The 26,169-nt window shown below is 38.4% G+C and overlaps 1 protein-coding gene across 8 annotated transcripts in view; it reads left to right on the top strand.

The window, feature by feature from the left end:
• LRP1B (LDL receptor related protein 1B) overlaps positions 1-26,169 on the top strand; it is a 675,294-nt gene that overhangs the window by 152,602 nt on the left and 496,523 nt on the right. For 7 of the 8 annotated variants that reach the window (XR_010432039.1, XM_064661625.1, XM_064661622.1 and 4 more), the window contains exon 2: positions 14,050-14,175. The exons of the other annotated variant lie outside the window; for it this stretch is intronic. Coding sequence is in view for 6 of the 7 variants with exons in the window: in XM_064661625.1 (XP_064517695.1) it covers positions 14,050-14,175 (126 nt within the window). In the remaining variant the exon portion in view is untranslated. The remainder of the gene's footprint in view (positions 1-14,049; positions 14,176-26,169) is intronic. 8 annotated transcript variants of the gene reach the window in all.

Below are 26,169 nucleotides of genomic sequence, written 5' to 3'. Positions count from 1 at the left end.
TGAGGGAGTGAATGGACTTGTCTTAAGGTGAGAAGATAAATTTCACTGCTGATCTCAGAGTTTAGGTGGATACAAGGCAAGGCTGAGGTGGGCAGGGAGGAGTTTCCTCCAGCTGTGGTTGTCTCTAAGTGCTCTCAGCAGTGAAGTCACACAAGGTGTTTAATGCCAGTGTGGTTTAGTTATGTGGTGTAATAGTATCTCCCATTCAATTCAGGAATGAAATTTTTACCGCACTTCTTAATTGGAAGTAAATACACAGGTCTTTGGAGCTACCGTAGGAATTCATGTGCCTCAGTTACTGCTGCTCAAACACATTTCAGTGAGTCATATCTACTTTTTTTTTTTTTAAAGATAAAAGAGAATAGTGTCACCATTCTGCTACAGGTGTGCTTTCTGTGAAATGGCACTTTAAATCTACTTGAGTGTCATTATTGAAGAGACTCAAACGGTTTAGATCTTAATTGATATTAATAGGAATAACCCTCAATGACGTGAACTTGGCAAGCCAGAAATTGCAGCTGTTCTCAGCAGTAGTGGCAGTAACAAAGATAATTAATTGTTTTTCCCTGGGAGATATATTTAGATTGTACAAACTAAATATTCCATTCCCTGAGCCCTAATTCAGGCTTGTATTTGTTCTGCAAATACAGCAAGTGAAACTAAAGTTAATATTTTCTGACTGTCACACCATGATTTGAGCTATTGCAATTATTTTTGAGAAATAAAGTACTTTAAATATTTATTACACAATTCTTCCACTGATGACTTAAACAATTAATGCTGCATATGATTTTCTGAGATTAAAGAAGTAATAATTTGATTTTTTTTAATTTCTTTTTTAAAAATTGGTTTATAGGAGCTGGCACTTGACCTGTCTCCAGCAGTAATGGGCAAGTGGTATCATATTAAATATAACAGAGCATGTGTTCCTGCCAGAGTTCTAGACAAAAAGTATTCAAGTGAGCACAACTTCATTTGTTAATAATCCAGGGGGATTATAATGCTAAATTCTTAAAGAATATGTCTAGATTCAGTCTTAAAGTGCTCAAGGGAGTATTAATGTAACTGTAAAGTGTTAAGACCCGTCGTGTAAGAAGCCTTTGCTTGGTTTATTGATTGCCAGGCTTTAAATTCTTTTCATTTTCCTTAAAACATTGCTTGGAGTGGGAAGGAATGTTCATGGGTACTTCCCCTTTCGAAGTTGTGAGTGGGCTGAGCACCTGGGGAGTATTTACTTCTGGTCCTGGTTCTTGAAGCTGTAATAGATCCACCCACAAGAACATATATTCATATGCTTTAAGTGTGTGGTTTTTATTAACACTTATTTTAACAGCGCTTGTAAAACTCTTGCATTTAAATGTGGTTCTATAAAGCGATGGTGTTCTGAGCAAGGGTTTCTCTCACCAGTTATTTACTGCTACAATACAAAATAGGTGTCATTTTATCTGTGCTGGTAACATCCTCCTTGAAAATCCAACATGCATGGGATGCTCTGTTGCTTGCTACAACAGTAATTTCCTATTGCAGGTTTTAAATCAGTGATGTCCTGAAAGCAGGGAGCTGCCTCAGGTTGGGCTGGGTGCAGAGGCTGGGGCTGAGCAAAGCATGTGCCCTCCAGCAGCTCCACAAACCTCCTTCATAGTCAAGAGATGAGCCTTGATTTCCCCTAAAGTAATATGGCACTAAACCACCAAACTAAACATTTACCTTTGTTATGTAAATATTTCCTAACCTGAACTTCTGTCAAATCCTGCAGTTATTTGTGCTTCTCTGTGAGAGACACGGATTTTGCAGCAGGAAAATATGTCGTTTATGAATGGGATGAAGCTTTTTTTTTCCCACTTGCATCTTAAATGAAATCTAAATCACCCATCATACCCTGCACACAGCAAAAGCAGGTATAACGAAAGACTGATTATGTTTAATTAGCAGTGGCAATGATTTGAATGTTTTATCCTGTATCTTTCCTCAACCTACTGCCCAGAAAAAAAACTACTTCTTTAGTGTATTGAAAGTAGTTACTTGAGTTGATCAACTGAGTTAGTTCAGAACCCCATTTCTCTGGATCTCCATTTGTTATTTAGACCATTATATGACTGGAATATCAGTTACTTAGGATTTGTATTAAAAATATTAAATATTAAAAGTATTACATAGTCTAGGCTGGCATTCAGGTCTGCAGCTTTTCAACAGCAGTGGATTGGAGAGGTAAAACTGCTTTTACCTGTGTCTTAAAGTACAGTGGACTGTTCTTAATGAATCCTCAGCTGGGGGAAACTTAGAACTATGATACCATTTTAAAAAAAAAAAAACAAAAAACACTTTAGAAGTATTGTTATTACTGTGGTCATAGATCTGGCCAAACCACCTCTTTCTCATGTACGTATCCAAATGTTTCCCAGGAATTGTTAAGGATTGCGTCTGCTTCAGTGATTTAGCTCAGTTGCTGAGACTGTGCAGAGCAGCTGCAAGGAATAACTAGTGCAGCACCAACAAAACAGCCTTCTTGGTAATTCTCTGACTGAAAACCCCTCACAACTAAAATCACTCTGCTGCAGAGCTCCGAAGCCGTGTCTGTCTTCTGGGGAGAATTGCCTGGTCGTACAGTTCTGCATCTCTTTCTTTCCTACTGCTAGAATATAATTAAAGTTGCTAAAAATACATGCTTTCTAATATTGTTTTTTTCTGTGTAGGCGTCTGCTGTTCCTGAGTTCTCATGGGAGGAGATGGTATAAAGATGAATGTCACTTAACTCTGTTAAGTGGTCCATACTGCATAGGGATATGAAAGCTGCTTATTTATGGCCTGATCCAAAGTCCCATGAAACCTTAAAATTATATATATCTAATTATGTATATAAATTATATATATATATATATAAATATATATAATATTTAGAGGACCCTGCTGACTTTCTTAGTTTTCCAGAGGTATTTTTACCCATCAGAAGAGAGACTTCTGAACTGTGAACTACCAGTTTCATGCTACCCTGTGTGAATTTACATTTTTAGTGCTAAGGAAATTAGTAGAGCAAACGGGCCATAATTACTATGCTTTTACAATACTGACATCGTACCTAATTATGGTTTAATCTAGAGAACATACTGTTTGTTTAATAATCCCAGCAGAGATAGTTTGAGCATATGTTTTTGCTTCACCTGGATGTAGCTGGGAATGACTGGCAACTCTGTCAGGGAAGTGACAGTTGACAAGGTTTTAAATATTTTACAGTATAAAACATGGCTCACCTTTGATACACATGAAATCGCTTAAAGGTGAACAGTAATAAGCATTTAGAGGCAAAGTAGCTCAATGCAAAGAGAGTCTTTGTTCCCTTAATGTGCAGTAAAACCGAGGCATAATTTTGTTTGCACAATCTCAGCAGCTAGCAAAGCTGGTAGTAAAATCCTCAGCACCCCTCCTGAAGAAGTGAGGTCTGCTATTGCTGACAAAGGTTAAATATTCATCATCCTTTTGGCCTGCTAAAAAGATTATATCTGCAGGTTTGATCCTGAGCTTACTACCTCATGGTGTCTTTTGGGTTTTATTTACAGATTGCCAATTTTTCCTGGATATGAATCTCTTGATTTCCTCTCCTGCCTCCTCAGCCATCATTTGAATTCTAATTATCTTTTCCCCACATGAAAAGTCTCAAAAATAACTTAAAGATTTTTGGACAGAGGAGAGAGGGGACAAAGAGGAGCCTGAGTTTATATTTGTGATGGATTTCCTCCAGCCTCTTCTGTGGTGAGACCTTCCCCTGTGAAACCTGGGGTGTCATATTTATACAGGTGTCCACTCCTTGTTCAGCACATCAGGCTTATGAGCCTGATTTCCATGACTGCAGTGGAACTTCTTAGAAGTTAGGATTGTATTGGCCACCCTTCAGTCATCAGACACCAGGACAGTTTGGAGAAAGCAATTATGTTAAAAATTAAATTATTTCTTCCTTCCTTTTGTACGACTAAAACGTTCAGTGTGTGTGGACTCCTGCATACCATCCTATCGATTCTTTTCCTGATGCTGTCTTTAGTTTCCTAATTGCCTGTTTCTCTTGACCATCCTGTGTGACACAAATAGCCTCAGGGACAGCAGGGATTTGAAAAAGCAATAGCTGAGGCAAGCTTCCCACAGGAATGCTGCCTTTGAATTAAATGTTTCCTCCATAAGGATGTGGGGCTATTCTGGTTTGTCAAGTGTCCAAATGTCTTAGTGATAAACTTTTAGACGTATTTCTACAGAGTTGCTTGATAATATTGTATCCAAAATTGTCTTTATTTTTCCTTATATCTGTTCTGATATCTGGTCTTTCACAGTATTTTTTAAAAATACCAATTAACATTTATGAACGATATTAAAATATCACCTTAATAAGCTAAAGGAATAACTATCTAAGCTGGTAGTTCCTTGAGTTTGGTTTGCGTTTGAATAATTCAGTACTTAATGTATATATACGTATATATGATTGTTTTTAAAAAATATATGTTAATGTTTCAAAACATCAGTAATTTTTTTTATAATAGAATTAAATAATTCAGAGTGATAACACTTGGTTTTCCTTGCATGATGAACCAATGGTGATCCTAGAATGCAACCTAAGACAAGAACTCATTCCTGCAAGAAAAATCTTATCAGGAAAGGGTGACTCTTACCTTCCTTTAAAAATAAAGGGTTCTGTTATCAGTCTGAACTTGAAGCCTGTGATGATGATCTCATCCTTTTATCAATCCAACTCTTCTCCTTAGTGTCAAAGCTTTGACCATTTCCTTCTTGTTTCCAAGGAGCACATGGGCTCATTAATCCTGCCTGTCGTTACTCAAGGCTCACATAGCTCACCCAGTGCCATTCCCACTGTCCTGGGGGGATAATAAATCCAAGCAGGGGTAGTTCCAAAACTTGTTTGTAGGTAGCTAGGTGACACTGTGCTGATATCAAATCCATCCATTACTTTGATGGGATCCTTATTTCTAACATACCCTTTTTAGGCAGAATGCAACCTGCCCTCCTTAAATACCATTTAAAATTTTTCAGCAGCAACTTTTTGGCTAAATATTACATCTTGCTACGTGTGAGTAATATGTTTGCCTACTCAGAAAATCACATTGAAGACATAGTGACAGCAGCAGCTAAAATCACAATACATTGCTCTCTAGTGGTGTTAAAATTATTATTCGCTGAATAAATTTCTAAATTACACCTTAAATTATCAGTCTTGGATCATGGCATCAGAAAAGTCAGACCTGAAACTGCTAGATCACAATTTTAACTACTTTCCCAACTGTTAAATTGCAATTAAACCTGTACTGGGCAACCCTTTGGTGTGTGATTGACTTAATTCTTACAATTTAACTTAGAACTGTTGACTGAAGTTATTTAAAATACTGGATACTTCAGGACTCAGCATAAATATGGAGCCGTTTGTAGGATTACAGTCAGTTTTATATAAAAAATAGATTGATTTTTTTTGTTGTTGTTGTTACAAATTTCTAATGTTACTACCACATTTTTAGTATTTGTGCTGGCGTTTTTTTGTTATTAAAGTTATGTGGTATCTGATTTGAATCAAATAGTCAACTCTGGTAATAAGATTCTCCTTTTAGCTGTTTATATAGAGAGTATTAAGAAAAGAATTTTAGCTTGGTTTTCTCTTAATTCTCTCATCCTCCTGATAGCTGAATTTAAGGATATCTTAGCATTTAACCCCATTTCCCTGTAGATTAATTATCCCGATGTAAAACAAACGTGTATTAAACATATGTAGTTGCTTACAGAAGCAGATTTGGCTGTTTCATTTAATATAAATCTCTTGTTGCACAAAACAAAACCGTTGCATTTAAGATTTCTCTGGTCATTAAAACTGAATTATGAAATAGGCCTCCATCTGCTATTGAAACCTGTTCATCATTATTTCGTGTCATTTTAAGTGGGATCATTCTGAGATATGCTTAGTGACAGCAGGCTTGGCTCTCCCAGCTCTGGGGGTATGGTAGGACGGGGCTTCTTTCCGAGCTGCAAAAATATGTTTGTTGTCTTCTGATGAGCTTTTCTCCAAGAGTTCGATTCTCACTTCCTCCACTTCTCCTGCCTTGCCATCTCCTGCAGAATTGTGTATTTTGATAGTGCACTTAAACTGCGTGCAAGTCGCAAATTCCTCCCTGCGCTTCCCTCCCCCCCAGCCCGTCCCGATAATCGCCGTGGGATAAATCCAGCCTTGCTATCCATCAAGCCTGGCCACTATCTGGGTGATGCTGATGGTGGTTAGCAGAGCAGTTAGTGTTAAATGATTGGCAACGGAGCGACAGAGGAGTGGGCAGGGAAGATGGATGGCCCCGAGTTGCCGTGTGTGAAGTGTGAGCCGTGAGCGGCCGCTCGGAGCTGGGTAAACAGGAGCTGATTGCTGACAGCTCTGTGCCCACTGGGGCCAATGTGGGCTCTGCTGGAATAGGTGAGCCAAGGAAGGCAGGAATTTCGCTGCTGGGCTTAAGAACCGCATTGGCAACCTTTGAAGGAGCTGGATTGGGAAACCTCATGAGGTCACTGCTGGCCCTGCGTGTTTTGAGGTTCTTTGAAGTTGTTGATGGCTCCCAGTTGCTCCTGAAGGTGGGAGGGAAGGGAGAAACTCCCACTGAACCCAAAAGAAGTAATAGAGTGTATAAGCTCTTGGGATTTTTCTTGAACAAACCATTCAGCTGCTGGAAGACTCTGTGATTTCAGGATTAAACTGATTGGTATCATATTCCATTGACAAAAGGAATAAAATTTGTCCATGAGTCCTAAAGTGAAGCAAAGAAGCCAACCAAGTACCAGTGATAACACAGCCTTAACATCCCCCTCCAGGGAAGTAAAAGAGAAAGCAAAGAAGATGGTTCAGTTCAGTCCAGATACTTCGTAGTTCCTTCCATACTGCTTTGGGTTTTTTCATCCATTATGACAACTTCTTGCTTATACTTATTTTTTCTAGTTTTTTTTTAATCTGAAAAGGTTTTTATTTCAGGAGAAAAAATGCTGCTTTTAAAAGATATTAAGGACATTTTTATCTGGAACCGGCACAAAGATTGTTAATGATCAAATTACACAGCAAGCAAAGTGTGTGGAAGGAGAGCCTAATCTACCATGTCAAGAACCTTCATCTTTAAATTTGCTCTCTGTGGGCAAGCCACTGTCTCAGCCTAAGAAACAGGATTGGCTTTGAAACAATTTAAGTGATGAAGGGTTGCTTCTCTGTCCATGTGCATTAAATTTTGGTCCTTGAAGTTGTTGTCTCTGGCCTTTCAGCCATGATTGCTTTGTCCAGGCCAGAGGAATAGGCTGTTGTGAATTATTCCCATTATACAATTGTCTGAGTTACCCATATCTTACCTAACTGTATCTTTCCTTCATAAAGTTACCTGCTCTCTGAAAGAAAACTTAAAATTTTACTTTTATTCAAAGTGATGATAAACAGCATATTTTTTCTTGTCATTCCCACAATGTTCCCAGTATCTTAAAATACTGGAAGAGTTTAGTATGTGCTTTTCCTTCCTTGTGTGGACAGATGTCATCCTATTAGAGCTTGAAATATTCAAATGAAATGGTTTTATGTTTTACATGGTTATAAAACTACCAAATTAAAACAATGACATCATTGATTACCCTTTGATAGATGAAATTTATCTAAATTAATTATCTTTCATTATTTGCTAAAAATGTTCATATGTGAAAATTCACAATGATAGAACATCTGCTCAGCAGAGACCTTATCAAAGGTATTGTAATAAGCTATGTAATGAATGTTTTGGCTTTCAAAAGAGAAAATATTGTGTGTGGCATTTATTTAAATAATTTGTCTCAGCTCAGGATTTCCACCCTGCTTTAAGAAAGAGAAGCAATTTTGCCGTGAAAACATTACAGTTAAATTTGGAAGCTTTACAACCAGCGAAGTTAGAAGAATAACTTGGAAATATCTAAGTTACAGCAGCTAACACAGATAGGAGATGAAAAAGATTCATTTGAAGTCCTGCTTGGAGGCACAGTGAGTGGCGCTCTGCGTCGGGCCGGGTTTGAAATCGGCTCCGGGTGACTTGTTCTCAGTCCCCATCCGTCTGCTCATTTCTTCTGCTCTTCAGGAGTTTGTCTGTCAGACCTTTTGGAGATTTGATCCTGGGAGTAGCTGAAAGCCTGAGTCTGTTCTCCATTGAGTTTCCTTATGAAGCGGCAAGTGTGTCTGTGTACAAGAAATGTATTATTCAACTCATCTCTCCTACAGTTTCTTTTGCATGTAAAAAGTTTCTGTCGCTTATCCAGTTGGACTAGGAAGTGCATAGCATCCTTATATATGAGCTCTTGGTTGTCCTGTGAAGGTTCTTGACAAGATGCTCACAGTTCCTTATAAAGACTTTTTTTTCCTCTAAATTTATTAATTTTTTTAAGTCTGTTACAACCATCTCCTCCTGTCAAGGAGGAAATGAAATGATAATATTATGAACTCAGTATGATAATACAGACTAAGGTAGAGGAGCTCAGATGTTTTCACATTCCATATGAGTGTTTTTTATTAAGGCATTTTGTCCTGTGCCACATGAAAGATTTGTTTCAGTGGAAGCCTTTGAGGACTTTGCAGAAGTGAGAGTGTTTTCCCTCACGTTCACCCAGCACCGGCTGTCAGCACCTGAAAGGGCACGTTGTTGACTCTGTTATGGGGCTTGTCATTCTTTATACATGGGGGGATAAGTGATGGTCACTTTGACCCTCCAACCTGACATTAACATTCAGTCTAATTCTGGCTGTTTGGAAAGAAGGACAGCTTCACCCTGGGGAATGTGTTTGTGTGTTTCCTCCAGGTTTCAGGGAGGTCAAAGATAATTGTGAAGAGCTGGTTCATAGGGAGCTTGTTGGGCCTTTAGCCACCTTTCTACATTGGGCTCCTTGGGGCAGGGATTGGCAAATGACAGGATTACAGGTAATATTTTTCTATTAGTGTCTCTCTATTGTATTAAAGAAGGCACCTGGCTATTCTGTAGTATTTTTGTGCCATTACAGAACATCACTGTCATGTAATTTTGTAGTTTGCTGAGATATGTATTATTGTGTGACCCTTTGCTGATTAGGTAAAAATTGGCTCAGGTATATTTGGTTGTTTGTCATTATCTGAGTATTTCTTAGATTTCTCTGTCCATAAAGTGTGCCAAATTAAGTCTGAATAATAACCTTCTCTGATTCAAATCCACAGGAGGGGACTCAGGGTCAGCCTCCTTAATGGAAATAGGTTTCTGGCAAAGGCAGAACAAAAATGAACAAGGAACAAGGTTGCCCCTAGACTTATCACCTGCCTACTTCCAAAAATACTTCGAGATTTGCATGAAATAGTGGATATCTCTAGTCTCCTTGTTAATACTGATCTCTATCAATATTTGCTTAGTCTGATCCATAAGTTGTACTAGCACAGAGCAAATCTGAAAAATATGAGGAATTCTTGTAGCTGTGTGAGATGTAAATAAGGAATTTGAGCATGAACATCACAGACTATGTTATGGGCTCAGAATTAGGATGTCTGATGTCAGTCAAAAGACTGACCAGACTCCAGACAAGATGCCTGTGACCTTGTTGGGAGGAAGATGTGCAGACTGAGGGAATCTGACACGTGAAATTTAAACATATTGTGCTTAAACTGAACATATGGTGCTTTTACTGACTGGTACCTGTGCGTGTGCTTTGCCTATGGATAAAGCAATTAGTTGATTAGTAAATGCTGAGTAAGTGATAACTAATATGTCAGGAACTGAATAAATACACATAAAGCATCCATATTCCTGTTTAGAAGTTTTATATATATATATATATATATATGAACATAACCAGAGCTCTTTAAGCCTGTTTGCACTGTGGAAGCAAAAATCAGGGTCTGGTAGATCTTGAGGGAGATTTTTGGGTTCTGTGAATAAAACTTTGACTTTGAACACAACATTGTACTGAACTTGGGTAGGACAGAAATAGATGATCTCATATTTTTAGATCCTGAATATAAAGCTATTTACTGCTTTGCAAGACACATTCCAAGGATTTTGTCTATAGTTTAGTGCAGCCAAAATTTAAAAGTTTTACTGTGTGCTGGACTCTAAAAATGTAGATTTAACTCAAAAGGTATAAAAGATTTGAAAAGTATTATATAAAGTCTGAAAGTCATATGTAGGAAGTGCTGTGCACACTCTTTCTTCCCATCTCCCTTTCTGTTACAGTAATTTAGGTTTTAGTATATGATGAATTCTGTCATAAATTGCTACTGGAATATACTTTTCAGCTTTGGAGTAAATTTTGCTGGAATTAATCTGCGAACTCTCCCATGTTTCAGTGAGAGATCAAAGAAAATCCCAAATGGAAAACATGCTTTTGAGAGGGGGGAAAAAAAGAGTTCTGAGTTCTTAAGCTCTTGTAATGAAGATAACTTAATTAAAATCAAAGCAAAACTAATTAAGAACTTAAAAGTGCAAGTTTTTAGTTGCATAATAGCTGAAAACATGGCAGAATGGGTTTACTATCACTGGGAGAAGTTCCTAGTCGTGCAGACAGGTGATGCAGTCACCAGTGGATCCAAATGAAAATATACAGATTGTACTTCTCTGACTACTCCTGTTGATCTTTCTGCTCTTTCTTAGTCATCTTGAACTTTTGCTTCTGAAGAAAAAAATATTGCTGTTTTGGCAGCCAATTCCTCTTCTCTCCTGGAATTTTTGTCTGAGTCCACAGCTGGGGATAAACCAGCTGATAACTTGTATGTGTTTATCTTTTTATTCATGGATTTCATGGCTCTTTCCTTGATCTTGCCATTCTCAAATGGAAAAGGAGAGCACATTTACAGACACAACCCCTTAGTTTCCGTGGGCCTTTCTTGCCCTTTTCCTTTCTTGTAAAAGGAGAGGGAATTGAAAATTTCAAAGTTTTTTGTTTCACTTGAAACGTGGTGAAAATATTGTTCTTTAAGCGCAAAATTTAACAAAATTGCATTCACAAAACATTCTTGCCTTGTGTTTACCTTAAGCTACTGTTATAAAAGCTTTAAAAAATTATGTTATGATGAACTTTCATCCCTAAACACTCATTCACATCGTGCTATATCATATCACTCCAAAGCTTCTGTTTGTGCTTAGTTTGCACATGCGGTTTTTCCGAACGTTTAGAGGAAACCTAATGAGCAGACTCCCTGTTGTAACGGATCAAGACTTTAGCAGGCTGAGTTTTGTTCACTTTGAAGAATGCTGCCATATGGGAGGGTTGTTTTTTCAGGCTCTCAGGTGCTCTCAGCAGACGAGGATGGAAGTGCTCTGAAGACAGCACGCCAAGAACTGCCATCGGAGGGTGGTGGTGGGGTCACCTAGACCAGAGCAGAAGCCTGGCAGATCCACAGAGCACCCAAGCAAGGGGCTGCAGAAAGAAAGCGGGAAGGGACAGTGCTGACCCCTGCAGGGAAGCACAGTTCTGGAAATGGACAGTTTCTCTGTGTGCCTGGTTCCTTGACAAAGGCAATTATTAATTAGATTCACGGCGAATCATTGAGACTCTCATGGTAGACTGAGGAAGCACTCAATTATATAGATGTTATCTCCGGTATAGTTCCTTTCAAGAGCCCTGTTGACCTGCTTTTCATTATTGCATTCCTTCAAATAAGAAGGATCCAGATCCCTTTGACCTCTGCCAGTCCATGTGATCACAGACAGTGATCTTTATCCCTTGGTATTTAGGAGCTGAATGTATGTTTGCAGAGGCAACTGCCTTGTTAAGCCAGGAGCATTCCTGGTGTAGGCAGACATTGGTCACTGCCTTGTGTGCCTTTTTTTTCCCCTTTTCTCTTATCAGCATAATGGAATTTGGTTTTCCAATATTGGTGTAATTGCATGAATTATATTTGTAATTGCTTTTCTAATGGAGATTTTGAGCTTTGTCCTCTTAAAAATATGCTCATCTTTTAAAAAAAAAAAAAACCACCACAAACACAATTTTGGCTCTGGAAATGTTGACTTGAAAACAAAGGCACCAGCCTTTCTTTTTTTTCTTTTTTTTTTTTTTTTTTTCAAACTTTCCTTCTAAGAGGCACTGCCAGGTGTTTGCAGCACAGGATAGGAGTATAGGATTACTATCCTTAGGGAGGCAAAGCTTTCATTTACCCATAGAGGAATGATTTCTAACCATCTGCTCCGTATCTCAAAGAACTGGGATGTTAAAAATGTGATTTTCTCATCCACTGGGAACCTGCCTGTGCAGTTCACATAATACGGAAGGAAAAAGTGTGAGGAGAGGTGTCACTGAAAAGAACTGTTTTCCTTACTTCTAAGGCCATCCTAGATGACTTTTTTGGGAATAGTGTCTCCTTTTTTTAAAACCCTACTATAATTGGTGCATGTTTGTGATTAACTGGTCCAATTCATTCTTTAAAGACAGCAGCTGAAAACAAAGATAATCCTATCATTATGCAAAAGAAAGTAGTTCAAAACAGCACTTTCAGAGACATGTAATACACTGTAGTACAAGGTTTCCATAAAGAAACAGAAATTTATTGTGGATTTCAAGAATACTATAAAAACAAATATTAAAGAGTTATTCATGCATGTGTTGCCCATACTACTGTGTATCTTTGAAATGCTAAAATTTGCCAAGACATGCTATCAAAGCAGGACCTTTAATCATCTTCCTGAAAGCTTTAAGCAAAACCACTTCCATGTTCATGTAAACGTACACTCTTAATTATACAGTCGCTCATTTTTCTCAGAGAAAATAAACAACTTAAATGCCTGAGCACTGTTTGCTGTTTAAGTAAAGGGAAGAAATTAAGATATAACAAAAATGCCTTAATTCTTACAGGGTTCTAGAAGCTGTGATGTAGTTGCTCTAAACAATATTATATATGTTTACATAGTAGTTGCAAATTTAGGTTGTTTGAAACTGATTGCCATCAACAGTTCAGAGCCTGACCTGGGAAATGAGGTCTGCACATATGAAATGATCAAATGGTAACTTTAACAAAAAGTTCCTCTTGTTGTTTCTCATAGCAATAGTACACCCATTGGCTTTTGGAGTGAGCTAAACCAATGGATTAAACAAGTGTATTTGGTATTGTCTCCTTCTTTAGACCTGGCTTTATATCTTTGTGACAGTATTGACTCCAGTGAAGTTATTTCTCTGTTGTGTCAGTGTAAGAATAATCAAGAAACCTTTCCCCAGCAATCTGCAATGTAACGTTGTGGAAGGCCCTACTATAATTTATATATTGATAAAATAAATATAATACATTGCACAGAGGTTTTGTGAGCTCTAATTAATGTTAGAATAGTTTTACATTAAATAATGATGGAATAGTCTTGAGTTAATTAACTCTAGATCTCAGGGATATCAGACTTTGGTGGTTGAATGCAGCAGATAGTGTGGGTGTGCCAGACTTCCAGAACTGCCTTCTTTTAAAAACCATTGTTTTCAAGGTGTCACAGTGTTGACTTTAAATAACTAAATCCTCTGTTTGGGAATTTGTTGCAGGAAATATAAAGTAGTCTTTGTATAAAACTGAGGTAGGATTTGGTCATTAAATACATACTTAAAAATAGTTTATATATATATATGTTTATTTAAGCCGACCTTTAGTCACAAAAATGTATCCTTGAAAATTCGATAACTTGAAACAATTAAAAAATATATTCTGTGACAGCAGAGGCAAATGAGGTACCTCCCTGCTGGTAATATGACAGCTTAAAAGCTTGTTGATATACTTCATGGTGAAATATTTAGAAAAAAAAAACCCAGAATTTCTTATAATTGTACTTCATAAAAGTATTTTATGCTAGTGCTGTTGATATCTGATCAGAAGGGTTATGAGCAGCTCCCAGTGAACTCCTGCAGCTGAATGTCAGGGCTATACAGCCTAAGCAAGGGCATTACATACCATTAAATTATTACTTCCTATTATTTCTGTTGCTTCCTTTGATCTTTGGTTGCAGAATCATTTTATTTCCATTTTTTCACTTTCATTTTGCCATTTTTTCTTCCTTCATCTTTAACCATTTCATCCTAACCCATTCTCGTTTTCAGAAGAGCATCACTTGTGTGACGTAGGAGAGTTCCTGTGTCACGATCGCGTGACTTGTGTCTCCCAGCACTGGCTGTGTGATGGAGAGCCTGACTGTCCTGATGATTCAGATGAGTCTTTAGACACATGTAAGTAAAGAAGGAACCACTCTTATTTTATTTTCCTTTTAACTGTAACACTTATAGTCGAGCTATTCAATTGTGTCTTATAAATCCTGTGCGAGTCTTCTGATCAAGGTGAGCAGGTTACATTCACTTTGTAGGTGAGAGACAAAAGAAATGGAAGAGATGGAAGGTGTTTTGTTCTTGTGCCACTTTGTAATGAACTCTGTCACTAGAGAGTGTGTTCTCTATGCTCTCACTGAGCTGTAGATGAGCTGAGAGGGCAGAGTCAAAGTCAGACTCAGTGAAAATGTGTTCCTCTCAATACATTTAAAGGGGAGGTGGGGTGGAAATGAGTAGTGCAAAATATTTTCAATACAAGTATGAAAAGCATACAAACATCAAAGGGAAGAATGAATGAACATGTAAGAGCTATGAACGGGAAAGAAGCAGAGAAAGAAAATGAGGGAAAGCTTTAATAAAACATGTTTAATTATAGTGAAGACCTTTTTTTTTTTATTTTATTTTAATGTGGCTAAGAGCTTCTGAGCACCAGAGTAGCAACCTTTCTTCTTATCAGCTTTGTAGACGACTGATGGGGTGTTATTAAATCTTAATGTTCCCTTGTTTCCTGTGTTCTGAGGAAAATGAGGGAATTTCCTGATTTTATCCCCAGGATAATCACTTAATATAAGAGAAGAACCATGTATTTTGTATCAAAGCAACACTGACAATCAGGAAGGCTAGAAACGTGGTTTGCTGTTGAAAGACAAGAAAATATCCAACATCAGACGGTATTTAGGAGTGTAATCTTTAAAGTGAGGGACAGAAACTCAAGATGTCTGGGAGCCATTTCTGTCTGGGCAAACCTTGCCCTGCTGATTGCAGCCTTCCTGCTCCACTGCTTGTTCTCTGGAACAGATCAGAAAATTGCCTCTGGGGCTGTGGTGAGGGTGCTCTGATTAACCACCTTTGGAGCACTTTGGGATTCTCAAAAATAACATCCAGTAGTGGGAAGCAGAAGGTGCAGTTAAGATTTTATCAGTGCACTGTTGATTGATTACCATCTTCCCTGATATATTTTCAAGCATAGGATTGATATTATTTTCTGCCCACTAATGAATATTGTGATACTAGCACAAAAAATGGTCACATACACAGTTTTTAATTTGCCTCCTGATATTCCTGTAGTTCCAAATCCAGCAGCTTGCTGGATCCCCAGATAGTTTCTTCTCAAGAGCTTTGCATGGTTATTGTACTGGTCCATAAGATCTGTGTTCAGCAAGGCCATTTAAAGTCATGGCATATTAAAAACGCAGTGTTAGAAGTTTATTGATGTCTTGAAGAAAGGGAGACAGGTAGAAAAGCAAGTCTACGCTTCTCCTGACATCAGCCAGCCTGGTCCTCTTGGAGACACCTTCCCCTTTGCAAATGTGAACAATTTCTGTAGGTTGTATTACTTGGGCTGTCCTAAGTCAAAGGTGCAGTCAGCCCAGGACTCTGCGTGAGAGCCAAGTGGCACTGGGACTCTGGGTGAAACATAAGAAGAATATGTAAAGATATGTAAGAACATAATTGCTCACAATTATGTTTTGGTCTTGAAGATTCTGTATTTTTTTTAGTCAGCATAATTTGCTGTCAAAGTATTGAAATATATGTGCATACTCTGGCTGCATCGGGGAACTTGTTTCTCGTTAAAGATGAATATAACAGTCCTGAATCTTCCTGCTGATGCTTTGCATCAGGGTACCTGTAGGGATTTAAAAATTGCATTAAAATATTCTTATTTTATATTTCAGGACTCTGTGCTGCTAATGCCAGGGACACAGCACCTTCCAGATTTCGTGCACCAAGTCATGTATCTGTTTATAGATGAACTCGGTCTCTATTTGTCAGCTCTTTTCTGACTTATGTACGATGAGTTATGTGGTGTGGCCTGACAGATATTGCTAGTTGTTCCTATAGCCATAAACAAATGGAGTTTGATTGATTTTGAGTGGATTTGTGCCTAGTAATAGGGTTTTCTGGGTTCTTATAATGTGCGAGCATTGATCAAAGCTTTTCCTGCAAGTGGAAGTTCTTAACTTCTCTCCTGTGGGGATTTCAAAGTGTAGGGAAGGAGAGAAATTCTCAAGCTGTAGCTTTTCCCATGGTAAGCATATGAAAAGTTTTATTAGCCTCATCACTCAACCATCTATTTGCAGAAAACTTCTAGGAACTAAATACCTTTGTGGCCTCTCTTCTGGCAGCATTTCAAACAAATTTTGCAATAGAACTCGAAAGTTATTAGGCTATACAAACATATATGATACGACTCTATCAACTAATTTCCTAAGGAATCCACGTGAAATCCTCAAATCTTGTCCCTTTATTAGTGTTGTCAAGAGATCTAGGATAGGACAGAAAGGACAAAAAAGGTGTCATAGTTATTTATTATTGAATTTGGCCCCTGTGTTGGCAAAGGCTGGGGCAGGGCTTTATGCAGGCACAGCTTCCTTGAGTTTCTACAATTGTGATGGGGGGTTTCCTGGCACTCCTTGTGTTCTTTTGAGTCAATAGGCAGCTTTCAGCACCAGTCTGTTCCCCTTCTATTGCCCATCTTCCACTTAATGGTCTTTCAAATAGCTTTGTAGCACCAGAAGTGAATTTCTACAGCACCTACACTTGTGTTTTCCACTGTTTCTTGGCAGCTGTAATTCTTTCTGCCCTCCATGGAGCTGCTGCTTTTTATAGTATAGGAACCCAGTTCAGTAAGTCATAATGAATAATTTAATGAACAAATTTTGTTGCTTTTCTGTTCCTGAGTTGTTGGTGGGAAAAAAAATGATTTTTAGAAATAAAATGTATTAAGAAAACTCTTGACCGAGTAACTTTTACCCTTTCCTGGGTGGTCTCTAGGTTGTTCACAAGATTTTTGCAAATAGTCAGGATTCAAAAATCAATTTACTTAACCTAATCAGATGATGCTGGGTTCTTCAGTAGGCTAAATCAGCAAGCTCCCTTGAAATCAATATAACTCGATCAGACAACCCAGAATCTGGCCAGACAGTTTGACTTTTAAAGATAGCTGCTGGTCTGGAGGTTCATGCAAATGTTAGAGGACTTCGTTATTGTAAAAAGAATAAAAAAAAATTTCTGCCTGCAGACTCACCTGACAGACATTTTTGGTGGGACAATTACAAAGCTCAAATATATCACCTACTATCTACTATCTGTTCACTGCTGCCTGTTGTAGGCGCTCATTAGTTTGAAACATCAGTGTCATACTGGTTTTCTTGTGGGTGGTTTTAGTGTTTTGTTTTGTTCGATTGGTTGTTTTTTTGGTGGTTGGTTGGTTGGTTTTTGGTGTTAGATTTGGACTTTTTTTTTTTCTTATTTTACCATTTTTGCCACTAGTGCTGATCTTAAGCTGTAAGCATTTGCCTATCTCAGCAATTTTTATAGTGACATAAGTAGAGAAGTTCACTAATTGGTTACATCTTAAAAAAAAACCAATTTACAACATTGCTATTTTGGGGCATCCAGGTTTGTAGCAGTCCACACTTGTACCTATGAATAACACATCTGTAAGGAAGCCATGCCCAAGGAATATCAATGGTTTCTGAAATCTAGTCAAATATTTGATTTGATGTACTATTACCTCTTTTTTCCTCAGCTTCCTATTAACAGAGTTGAGATCTAAAAGGTACATTGGCAAACTACTCTTTCTATTTAGTGCTGAGGGATTCTCCTGTGTGTTTGCAGCTTCAGAATTGGTCTGGCTTGCATGCTGTTTTCAAATCTCAGTTCACCAGCTCCTCTGTGTCAAAATGCATTGTACCAGGGCAAGGTGAAACAGAGCAGCAGGAAGAGAAATTGCTTGTTTTCTGTAGCTTCTTTCTGGAACTGTACACATTGATTGTGTTTGGATTTCGTAATGCTGGGTGCAGCAGCAGTTCCAACAAAGGCTGGTCTGTTGTCTCTTAGCCATGAGGCAGAGGAAGGTGCTATAACACTGCCTGATAACTTGCTCTATGAAGAGAGACTCGAGATCTGGCACAAGGTTACCCTGAGCTCGTCTCATTTCCTTCTGTGACACCTTGCAGGCAGCAGAGCTTTGCAACAGCACAACTACCCATTTGAACCAAGTATTGCTTGAGTATCATGAATAACTTAAGAGAGGAGAAAAAACCCCAAACCTACAATATGAGATCTCCTACTGCCAAGACATGAAGGTCCTTGACACTTAGTTATTTTAGCAGCAAGAAAATCCTGAAAGCAATTCACTCTGGACCACCAGACTGCAACTCTTGTCTCTTGTATTGTCCTCAATTGCCCTTTGTTTGTGATCCTGGTGCTGTTGTTCTAGTATTTGAGCTTTCTTAAATGTTATGCAAGTGACTGTTTGCATAGCTCCTACATACACAATTTATTTGTGGCTGGCTGCTCCTGAGTCGAAACAAGCCTAGTTCCATTAATACATCATCAAATTTGAATGGCCCTCGCCTCTAGAAGTTTGAGTAGATGCAGCTTAATCATAAGATGTTGAAATTATTTCTGATAATAATCTCTCTCTGGGATTTTGAGGGAATATCATCTTCTATAATCATGATTAAACTGAAATCAGAGAAGCAAAAGAAAGGCAGCAACCAGAAGTACCTTGTTTAAAAGCTTGGGTCTCACTTTGTTTGCTAAAATAGCGTCTTTCATTCTCTGGATGCTAATTATGTGAGACTAGTTTCACAAGCTTAAAAATTGTTAATTGGGTACCTCTGTTGTAGTTCTTTTACCAGCAAAGGATAAGATAATTGGATGCAATGTTGCTCTTGTGGTATGCAATAAAAAAAGATAAAATTTCCAAAAGCTCCTAATTCTTTTATGAGTAGATTCATTGAAATTCAATAGAAGCTGGGATCCCAAACCACTCTTTAGTAGCTTTGGAAAATCCCAGATCAATAAATAATGTGCATATATTGAAGACAAACTGCCATGAAGCTGTTGAAGGTAAATGAAAAAAATGCTGGACATGATGGAAAAAATGTAGTCTGTGTTTTCACTCTTTGTGATTATTCTGTATGTAGTTATATTGAACAAAGAACCTGCTACATAAAATAGCTGCTTATACCTGTTCTTCAGCAAGATACTTGACCTCGTTACTGGCCAGATATTAATTTAATCTGCTTTGAGATGATGAATGTATACTCACTTTTTCCCTCTGAGTCAGGATCATATCAGTAGTGTAAAACTTGTAGGAAATGAAAAACAAAATGACAAATGTCAACAAATTTTATGAAACTGCTGCTAGTTTACATAAAATTAAGTTAAATGCTTAATGCAGCAATAAAATATTGCCATGCTTTTATGTTAACTGGTAAGAAGAAGTGCTTCTGACAGAAAAAGATGAATGTTTTGAAGGAGAATTAACTTTCCTGATACTATTTTTGCAGACCTGGAAGAAATTGCACTTCCCAGTGAAGTTCCCCTTGCAGTTTTGCACTGGCAAAGCTACTGTGATTTAGTAACCATTGGTAAAGAAAAGACATAGAATATCATGGCTGGTGCTTTTGCCATCCTGCTTTCTGTTATGTAGCCTATCAGTGCTTGATCCCATTCAGGTAGTTTGCTGTTGTCTGCCCACTTTTCCTGTGGAATATATATGGGTGATTGCGACCTGGGCTTCAGCTTCTGACCTGTCTTTTCTCCTTACTCCATTTTTTGGGAAGTGCTCAGCCCCTCCAGAAAAGGTCGTTTTTCTGGTGTAATGGGATTACTGATGCTCTGATAGTTAACAGAATATTAGAGCAAACAGTCTGGGAAGGATGAATGTCAATGATGCTTGTATTCTAAGCCTTTTGGAAGGGTTACAGAGAAGCCCCATTGAGACAAATCCTGCACTGCCATCAGTGTGGAGGAGCTCAGCTTGTTCCACTGTGGTGTTTGGGGCTGCTGTTGATTTGATGATGCTCAGTTGTCTTCCTCAGGGGAGTTGTACTTCAAGGATGTTCCTGCATTTTGTTCCACGAATTTTGCTCCTTTTCCCTCTGGGCTGCCCAATCTGTTGGTTCTGGGGAGCACTTGTCTATGACCAGGGAATAAATTTGATGCTCCTGCATTTACACTCTGTCCCAGCCAGCATATAGGCAGTGTTATTGAGGCCCAGAGAACTTCTAGAGGCAATTCCTTTTTATGATTTCCCTACAGATGGTACCGCTACTTCTGAGGCATAAGCACATTGTCACATTACGGGGACACACACGCTTTCCTTCTCTGCATAAAACTAGTGTGTTCATTCTGTGCGCAGGGGAGCGACTTTGAGTACTTCGCGGGATTAAACAGACAGCTGCTGCCCTAGTTTGGGAATAATAATAAAAAAAAAACCAACATTATTCTCATCCTCATCATCATTATTTGTACTTGTGCTGGGAGTGCATGTCTGGGTGGTGGCAGACGGGGCCGTGAGGGCTCTGTGAGGGGAGGCCAGGGCTGACCCGTGATGGACACAGGCAGTTCCCAGCGGTTCCACAGCAACACCTCAGGGAAAATGGGCACAGCCAGTCCACCACAGGACTCTCTGTGTGATCCCAGTATTGTATGGGCTGTACAGACACAGCCCATACAGCCCTTGTGCAGATCTAAACTCGCAGCAGGTGAAAGCCAGGCAGATGTGCTGGTGTGACACTGAGTCCTGGTGCAGCGCTGAACACGGGCTGGTGAGTCCCACCAGGAGGAGATTGTGTGGCTTTTGGCTGGAGCTGCATTCTGCCAGCTGAAGGATGGAATGGCTAAGCTTGGGCCTGCTTTTAATTTTTCTTTAATATATGTATTGTTTTTTAAATAATAAACTGCAGCTCTATGTGTCCATGATAACCATGGGAATAGATTGGGAAGATCAGATACACAACAGGGAATGTTTGAAAGGATAGATAAAAAAGCACTCGAAGAAAGCCATGGTACACTGAACACTTGTATGTATAAGATACCCTGTCAACCAGGTAACACTATGGGAACTAAAATTTACACTGCACTGAACACAAGGATCTTGCAAGAGCAAGTGTAAGTCTGTCGGACTGGTATCAGAAGTGCAGTGAGTCTTGTTCCTGGTGACCTCAGGAATTGCTGCCTGAGCTGTAAAGGGTTGGCAACAGGAGCTTGGCCTCCAGCAGGTTCATTTAGTAGGGGGCTGCAGTTTCAGCTTTGTGAATAAGAAGTATCTTTTCTTAAATAATGGTTTTGAAAGTGCCATGCTACACTCAGGTAAATGTCAGAATTTGGCAGAGAATAGAATTACTTGCTTCTGCTAATTTTCTTTAAAGTGTTTTCAAGACTAAAAACATTCAGTTATCTTTATTTATTTACTTATTTATTTCTGCTTTATTTTGTATTCTGTGTATTGATTTCGACTGTGGTTTTCAGTCTGAATGTTCTTGAACATTGTCCATTATATAGTCCATGCACCCAGGCCTGTTCCAGCCAAACATATTTACCTTAAAAGGTAGTTGAAGACTTTGCAATAGGTTTTTATTATCATTTTGAAGTTAGTGTTTACTGTAACATATGCAGATGTTTAAACATTTATTTACAACTTACCAGTATAAACAGTTACATTCACTTTTATTTTAGGCAAGCAGGTTTTTGGTGTATTAGTAATGATTCACGCCCTGCAAATGTGCACAAAATGTTTAAGAGAGAAGAATTCCTTCATTTTTTAAATGCTTTGAGCTCATAATATAAGAATATCTTTAAACAAGAGTTTGCCTTGTACTCAGTAAAGTGCTAGAGTTTATATCACCATCTCAGTACATAAAGTGCGACATAATGCATAAAACTGGATTTCAGTTTGCCTTTACACATGGGGAAAATTTTTCAAAATTTTTATTTGTGAACTTGGAGATTGTGGTGGTGGTTTCAAAACCACAGACTTTCTGGTGTATGGGAAAGATGAGAACTACATGGGAAATCATGGTATTGTTATTGCACAGAAACTCAGCATCCCTGGCAGAAGGTCCAGGATAAAATAGGTATAATTTCAATGACTCTCTGGCTGCATATTTTCCATTGGAATAAAGTATGCAACAAGAAGTTCAGTGTTGAAGAACATAAAGGTCATCGTATCTCTCAGTGACACGGTCATTAGAAATACTACCTTTTTTTTTGTCTGTGCCTGATTATCCTGAGCACGATTTTCAAAAAGTGATTCACAGGGAATTCAATTAAATGATTGCCGACAAAATGAGCCTCTTTTAAGGTCTGTGGAAACATGGAGATGTAATACGAGGCCAGGACAGAGCCTTTGAAGGATGATGCCCAATACCTAAAACTCTGAAACAGCTCATTTATGGATTAATTGCTTGCTAAAATTGCAATTCCTACACAGGAGCAGATCTAATGGGATATATACTCATAAGACAAGAAAATGAAAAGATCAATCTTCTGAAAAACCTATACAAGTAATTCATACTTTGCCAAAGACTTTGTTTTTAAGTTTGTAACCTAAAACAATTTCCTAGCTAAGCTATAAATCACACCTCCCAAAAAAGGAGTGCACATGTGGCAAGAAGAGATGGGAAGTCTTGGCACAGTTTCTCTTTCATGAGGTTGGGTTGGCTGTTAAGCCAAGCCTAATGGCTTTTTCTTTTTCAGCATTGACCTTCTTGACAGTATTTGGCCACAAATAAGACACGTGTTTCAGTGTTAATCACAGTTTGAGCGTGGGCTGTCTTTCAGGTGCAGATGAAGTGTTCCTTGGTTTCACAGGCGGGATGTGTCTCCTGCACTGGCAAGGCAGGAGATCTCAGTGAGGAATTAAACAGTAGCCCAGTGGATGAAGGAAACTGCACCAGCGAGTCTCTGAGATACACTGGGGCAGAAAATGCCTGTCTGCCCAAAAAAGGGACAGGAATGGTCACTGGACAAGTGAGGGAGGGGAGAGATGTGTGTTTGCAGCATGGGGGTTTTGTTTGGGGTTTTATTAGAAGCTCTTTATGATGTTTTTGTCCCTATTTCCATACACGTTTATCTATTTAATTTGTATTCTCTTTTGCAACAGCTTTATTACTTCTTTTCTTTTCTCCTCTTTCCTCTCATACTTATGTCCTCGCAACTCTCTCAGGGTCTCTGTGCATCAGATGAGCCCTTTCACTCCAGCACTGCATTTTCACATACTATTTTGTTTCTCCCTAATCCTTGCTGTTGCTTTATTCATTATTTGCACACTTTTCTTGCCTTTTTCTTAATTCTGCTGACAAACTACTAAAACTGCTATGAAAACTATATTTCATCTTCCATGTTCCTGTTTTGTTTTTTTTTTTCCTCTCATCATCCTAAACAAATTCCCTTGCCCCTCTCATAGGTCTCATCCTTTTCACTGATACCCTGACTCTTTACTCCCCCATTTTCTCTCTCAGCAGCCCATTAGCAGCCCTTTGTGTCTTGCTGTCTTGTGCTGTTCAATAGTCAGCATCAGGAAAAGAGAGGAGAAATGAGGAATGCACCTGTTGAAGGAAAATTCAAAGCTGATTGTGAGGGTGTTGATTTTTAGGCTGTCATTGGTTTCTCTGCCAGGAATAGCTTTGGTATAAGAGAGGTAGAGAAATTACTGTATCACAGCATTGTCTATTGATTAGGCACTGATAAAAACTGGAAACATATTTAGGAAAAAAACATGACTGTATAGCATCATCAAAAGCCTTCTTGGCTCTGCTGGTATCAAAAGATAATATTTGATAATGCAGGGATTTATAAATTATGGCAATCTTAGGTATGAAATTGCTTGTTGGAAGATTTTTATCTGAGGTGAGGCTACTTCACTGTGGGCCCCAATTGCACTGAGGCTCATTACAAATGTTTATAATTATAATGATACATCTGGCCTGTAGATCCTGTACCAGGAGAAATGTCCTGTATTTAAACAGAGGGCTGGATGGAATTCTTTATTTGTCACTTAAAATTGCCAAAGTGTAATAACCATTTTTCTTCTCAAAATTACGGGTGAAAACAACTCTTATTAGCAAGCAGATGAACTTCTGGAAGAAAGGTAAAATTGCTCTTTTTGGAAATAGGGCTGTGATTTAAAATAAGAATTTAGATGTGTTATTAGCTATAAAATGCACAGTAGTTTTAGTCAGCAAAGAGGGCATTTTGCTGTGGATGAAGAAATAATGCAAGACAAAATCCTCTGCTCACAAAGAGAAATGCATAACTATGACAAAGGAATGGAACTCAATAAAGCAGAAAAGGAAAAACGGGAAAAAATCATTTCAAATGAATTGAAATTTAATAAGAATTTAATTCCTTATGTTAACTTACAGATGTACAGATCTAATCCAGAAAGTCCATGTTTTAGCAGCTCCTACTCATGCCCCGGTACTTCTGAATGAAACTTTTTAAAGTCTGCAGTGCTAAACACCTTCATCTTCCATTACTTAAAGATGCATTAACATCCATGTACAGCCACTTAGGAGAACTGTGAGCTGTGCCCTCACAAACAGGTCTTAAATTGTGTGTAAAACTTGGGATATGAAGTAATTTCAAGTTAGTTCTACTCATGAGAGCAGGCATTTATAGGATTGGACCCAAGTTTGTGTGTATATTTCCTCACAGAGAAAGCTAAATTAATTTTTACCATCTGCCATTTGTAAACTCATTAAATGCACAGGTATAGCTGTTAATGGTGGATTTGCAATAACACAAGTCGCTGTAGAGTAAAGACGTGGCAAACTTATTTTTCACTATTTAAATGCCGCAACAAAATCTAAGTGGGGAAAGAAACCTATTTTTTCATAGTATAATGGGATTATACTGAAGTGTTTCTTCTCTTTGCTTCACTTGTTAAACATTCATAAATATGCCAAGGCTACAAAGAATGTCTCTTGCTGCCTTTTTGCTCAGGCTGTGGAGAATATTGAGATGGTATTTTCTACCTCATTTTGAAGTTTTTTCTCCTCTGCTTCTGTACCAGGCTGTTGATCTTTGAGGTAAATTTTTAAACTATTTAATCTAAAGTTACCTGGAGTAGATCTCTAATGTGGCAAACTTCTCTGAGCAAGAAGTAACTTTGTTTACAAGTGTCCTGCTGCCTAACCTAAAGCCAATGAGTTCCAGTGTAAAAAACCAGATACAAATAATGAATAGTATAAATCGTGGATATCTGATCTACCATTAAGAGAGCAGTTATATAATGAAATACCTGTTTGCTTCAATAACAAGGTAAAGGTACATTATTCTTACCAAAATCTGTCTTCTCTGACTGTATATTCAGTATAAAAAAATACCTGTTGTTGTCTTGTTTTTCAATCAATGTGTCTCCAGCCTCCTCACCCCTTTGAATGCTGAGTGTTGCTGGTGTCCATGGCTCTGCTTTCAGTCACTGGGAGAACATGCAGTGAGCTGGGACTGCAGGGGAAGCATGTGCTGTGTCCAGCATGTAAAATTAATAAGGGAACTTACTCAGACATCGGGTTTCCCATAATAACAAATTCTTTGTTTCATTGATTTGTAATTCCCAGTTCAAAATGAGACAATTTAGTAGCAGACTGACTTTTCACAGCTGGGGTTTTATACAGTAACCAGTAGTAAGTTCTCTATCCAAGACAGAGAACAGTCTTCTCTCTCTTCCTCTCCTTTTTACCCAAAGCTGGGTTTTTAAATTTTTATTTGTTTTTGTGACCTGCGTGCAGATGTTAGTGTACTGAAGACTGACTTCTACTCATTAGGCCCCTATAAAGCCAAATCTCATTTCACTTTGGCTACACTGGAGATGTCTCTGAGGTCAGCCAGGTCAAAGCTGCTGTCGCTGTAAGTAACTATATAATTTCTTTCCTGCTAACAGTTCTAGGGATTTGAATGTGCCTGATGAAAAAGGTCAGTTGAAATGAACTATTTTTGTATTGACAGAATTATTTAATTCTGTCTTGTTCTCATCTTCCTTCACGGTGACTTTGGCCTGGCCTTCCACCCTCGTCACTTCTTGATCTGTAGTGGATTCACACGTATCATGACTATGTGACTTCATAGCAGGAGGAGGAAATTACAAGAAGATCATTA

This window comes from Pseudopipra pipra, chromosome 7, assembly GCF_036250125.1.
Source record: "Pseudopipra pipra isolate bDixPip1 chromosome 7, bDixPip1.hap1, whole genome shotgun sequence".
Classification (NCBI taxonomy): domain Eukaryota; kingdom Metazoa; phylum Chordata; class Aves; order Passeriformes; family Pipridae; genus Pseudopipra; species Pseudopipra pipra.
This window is presented reverse-complemented; position numbering and strand designations above follow the sequence as displayed.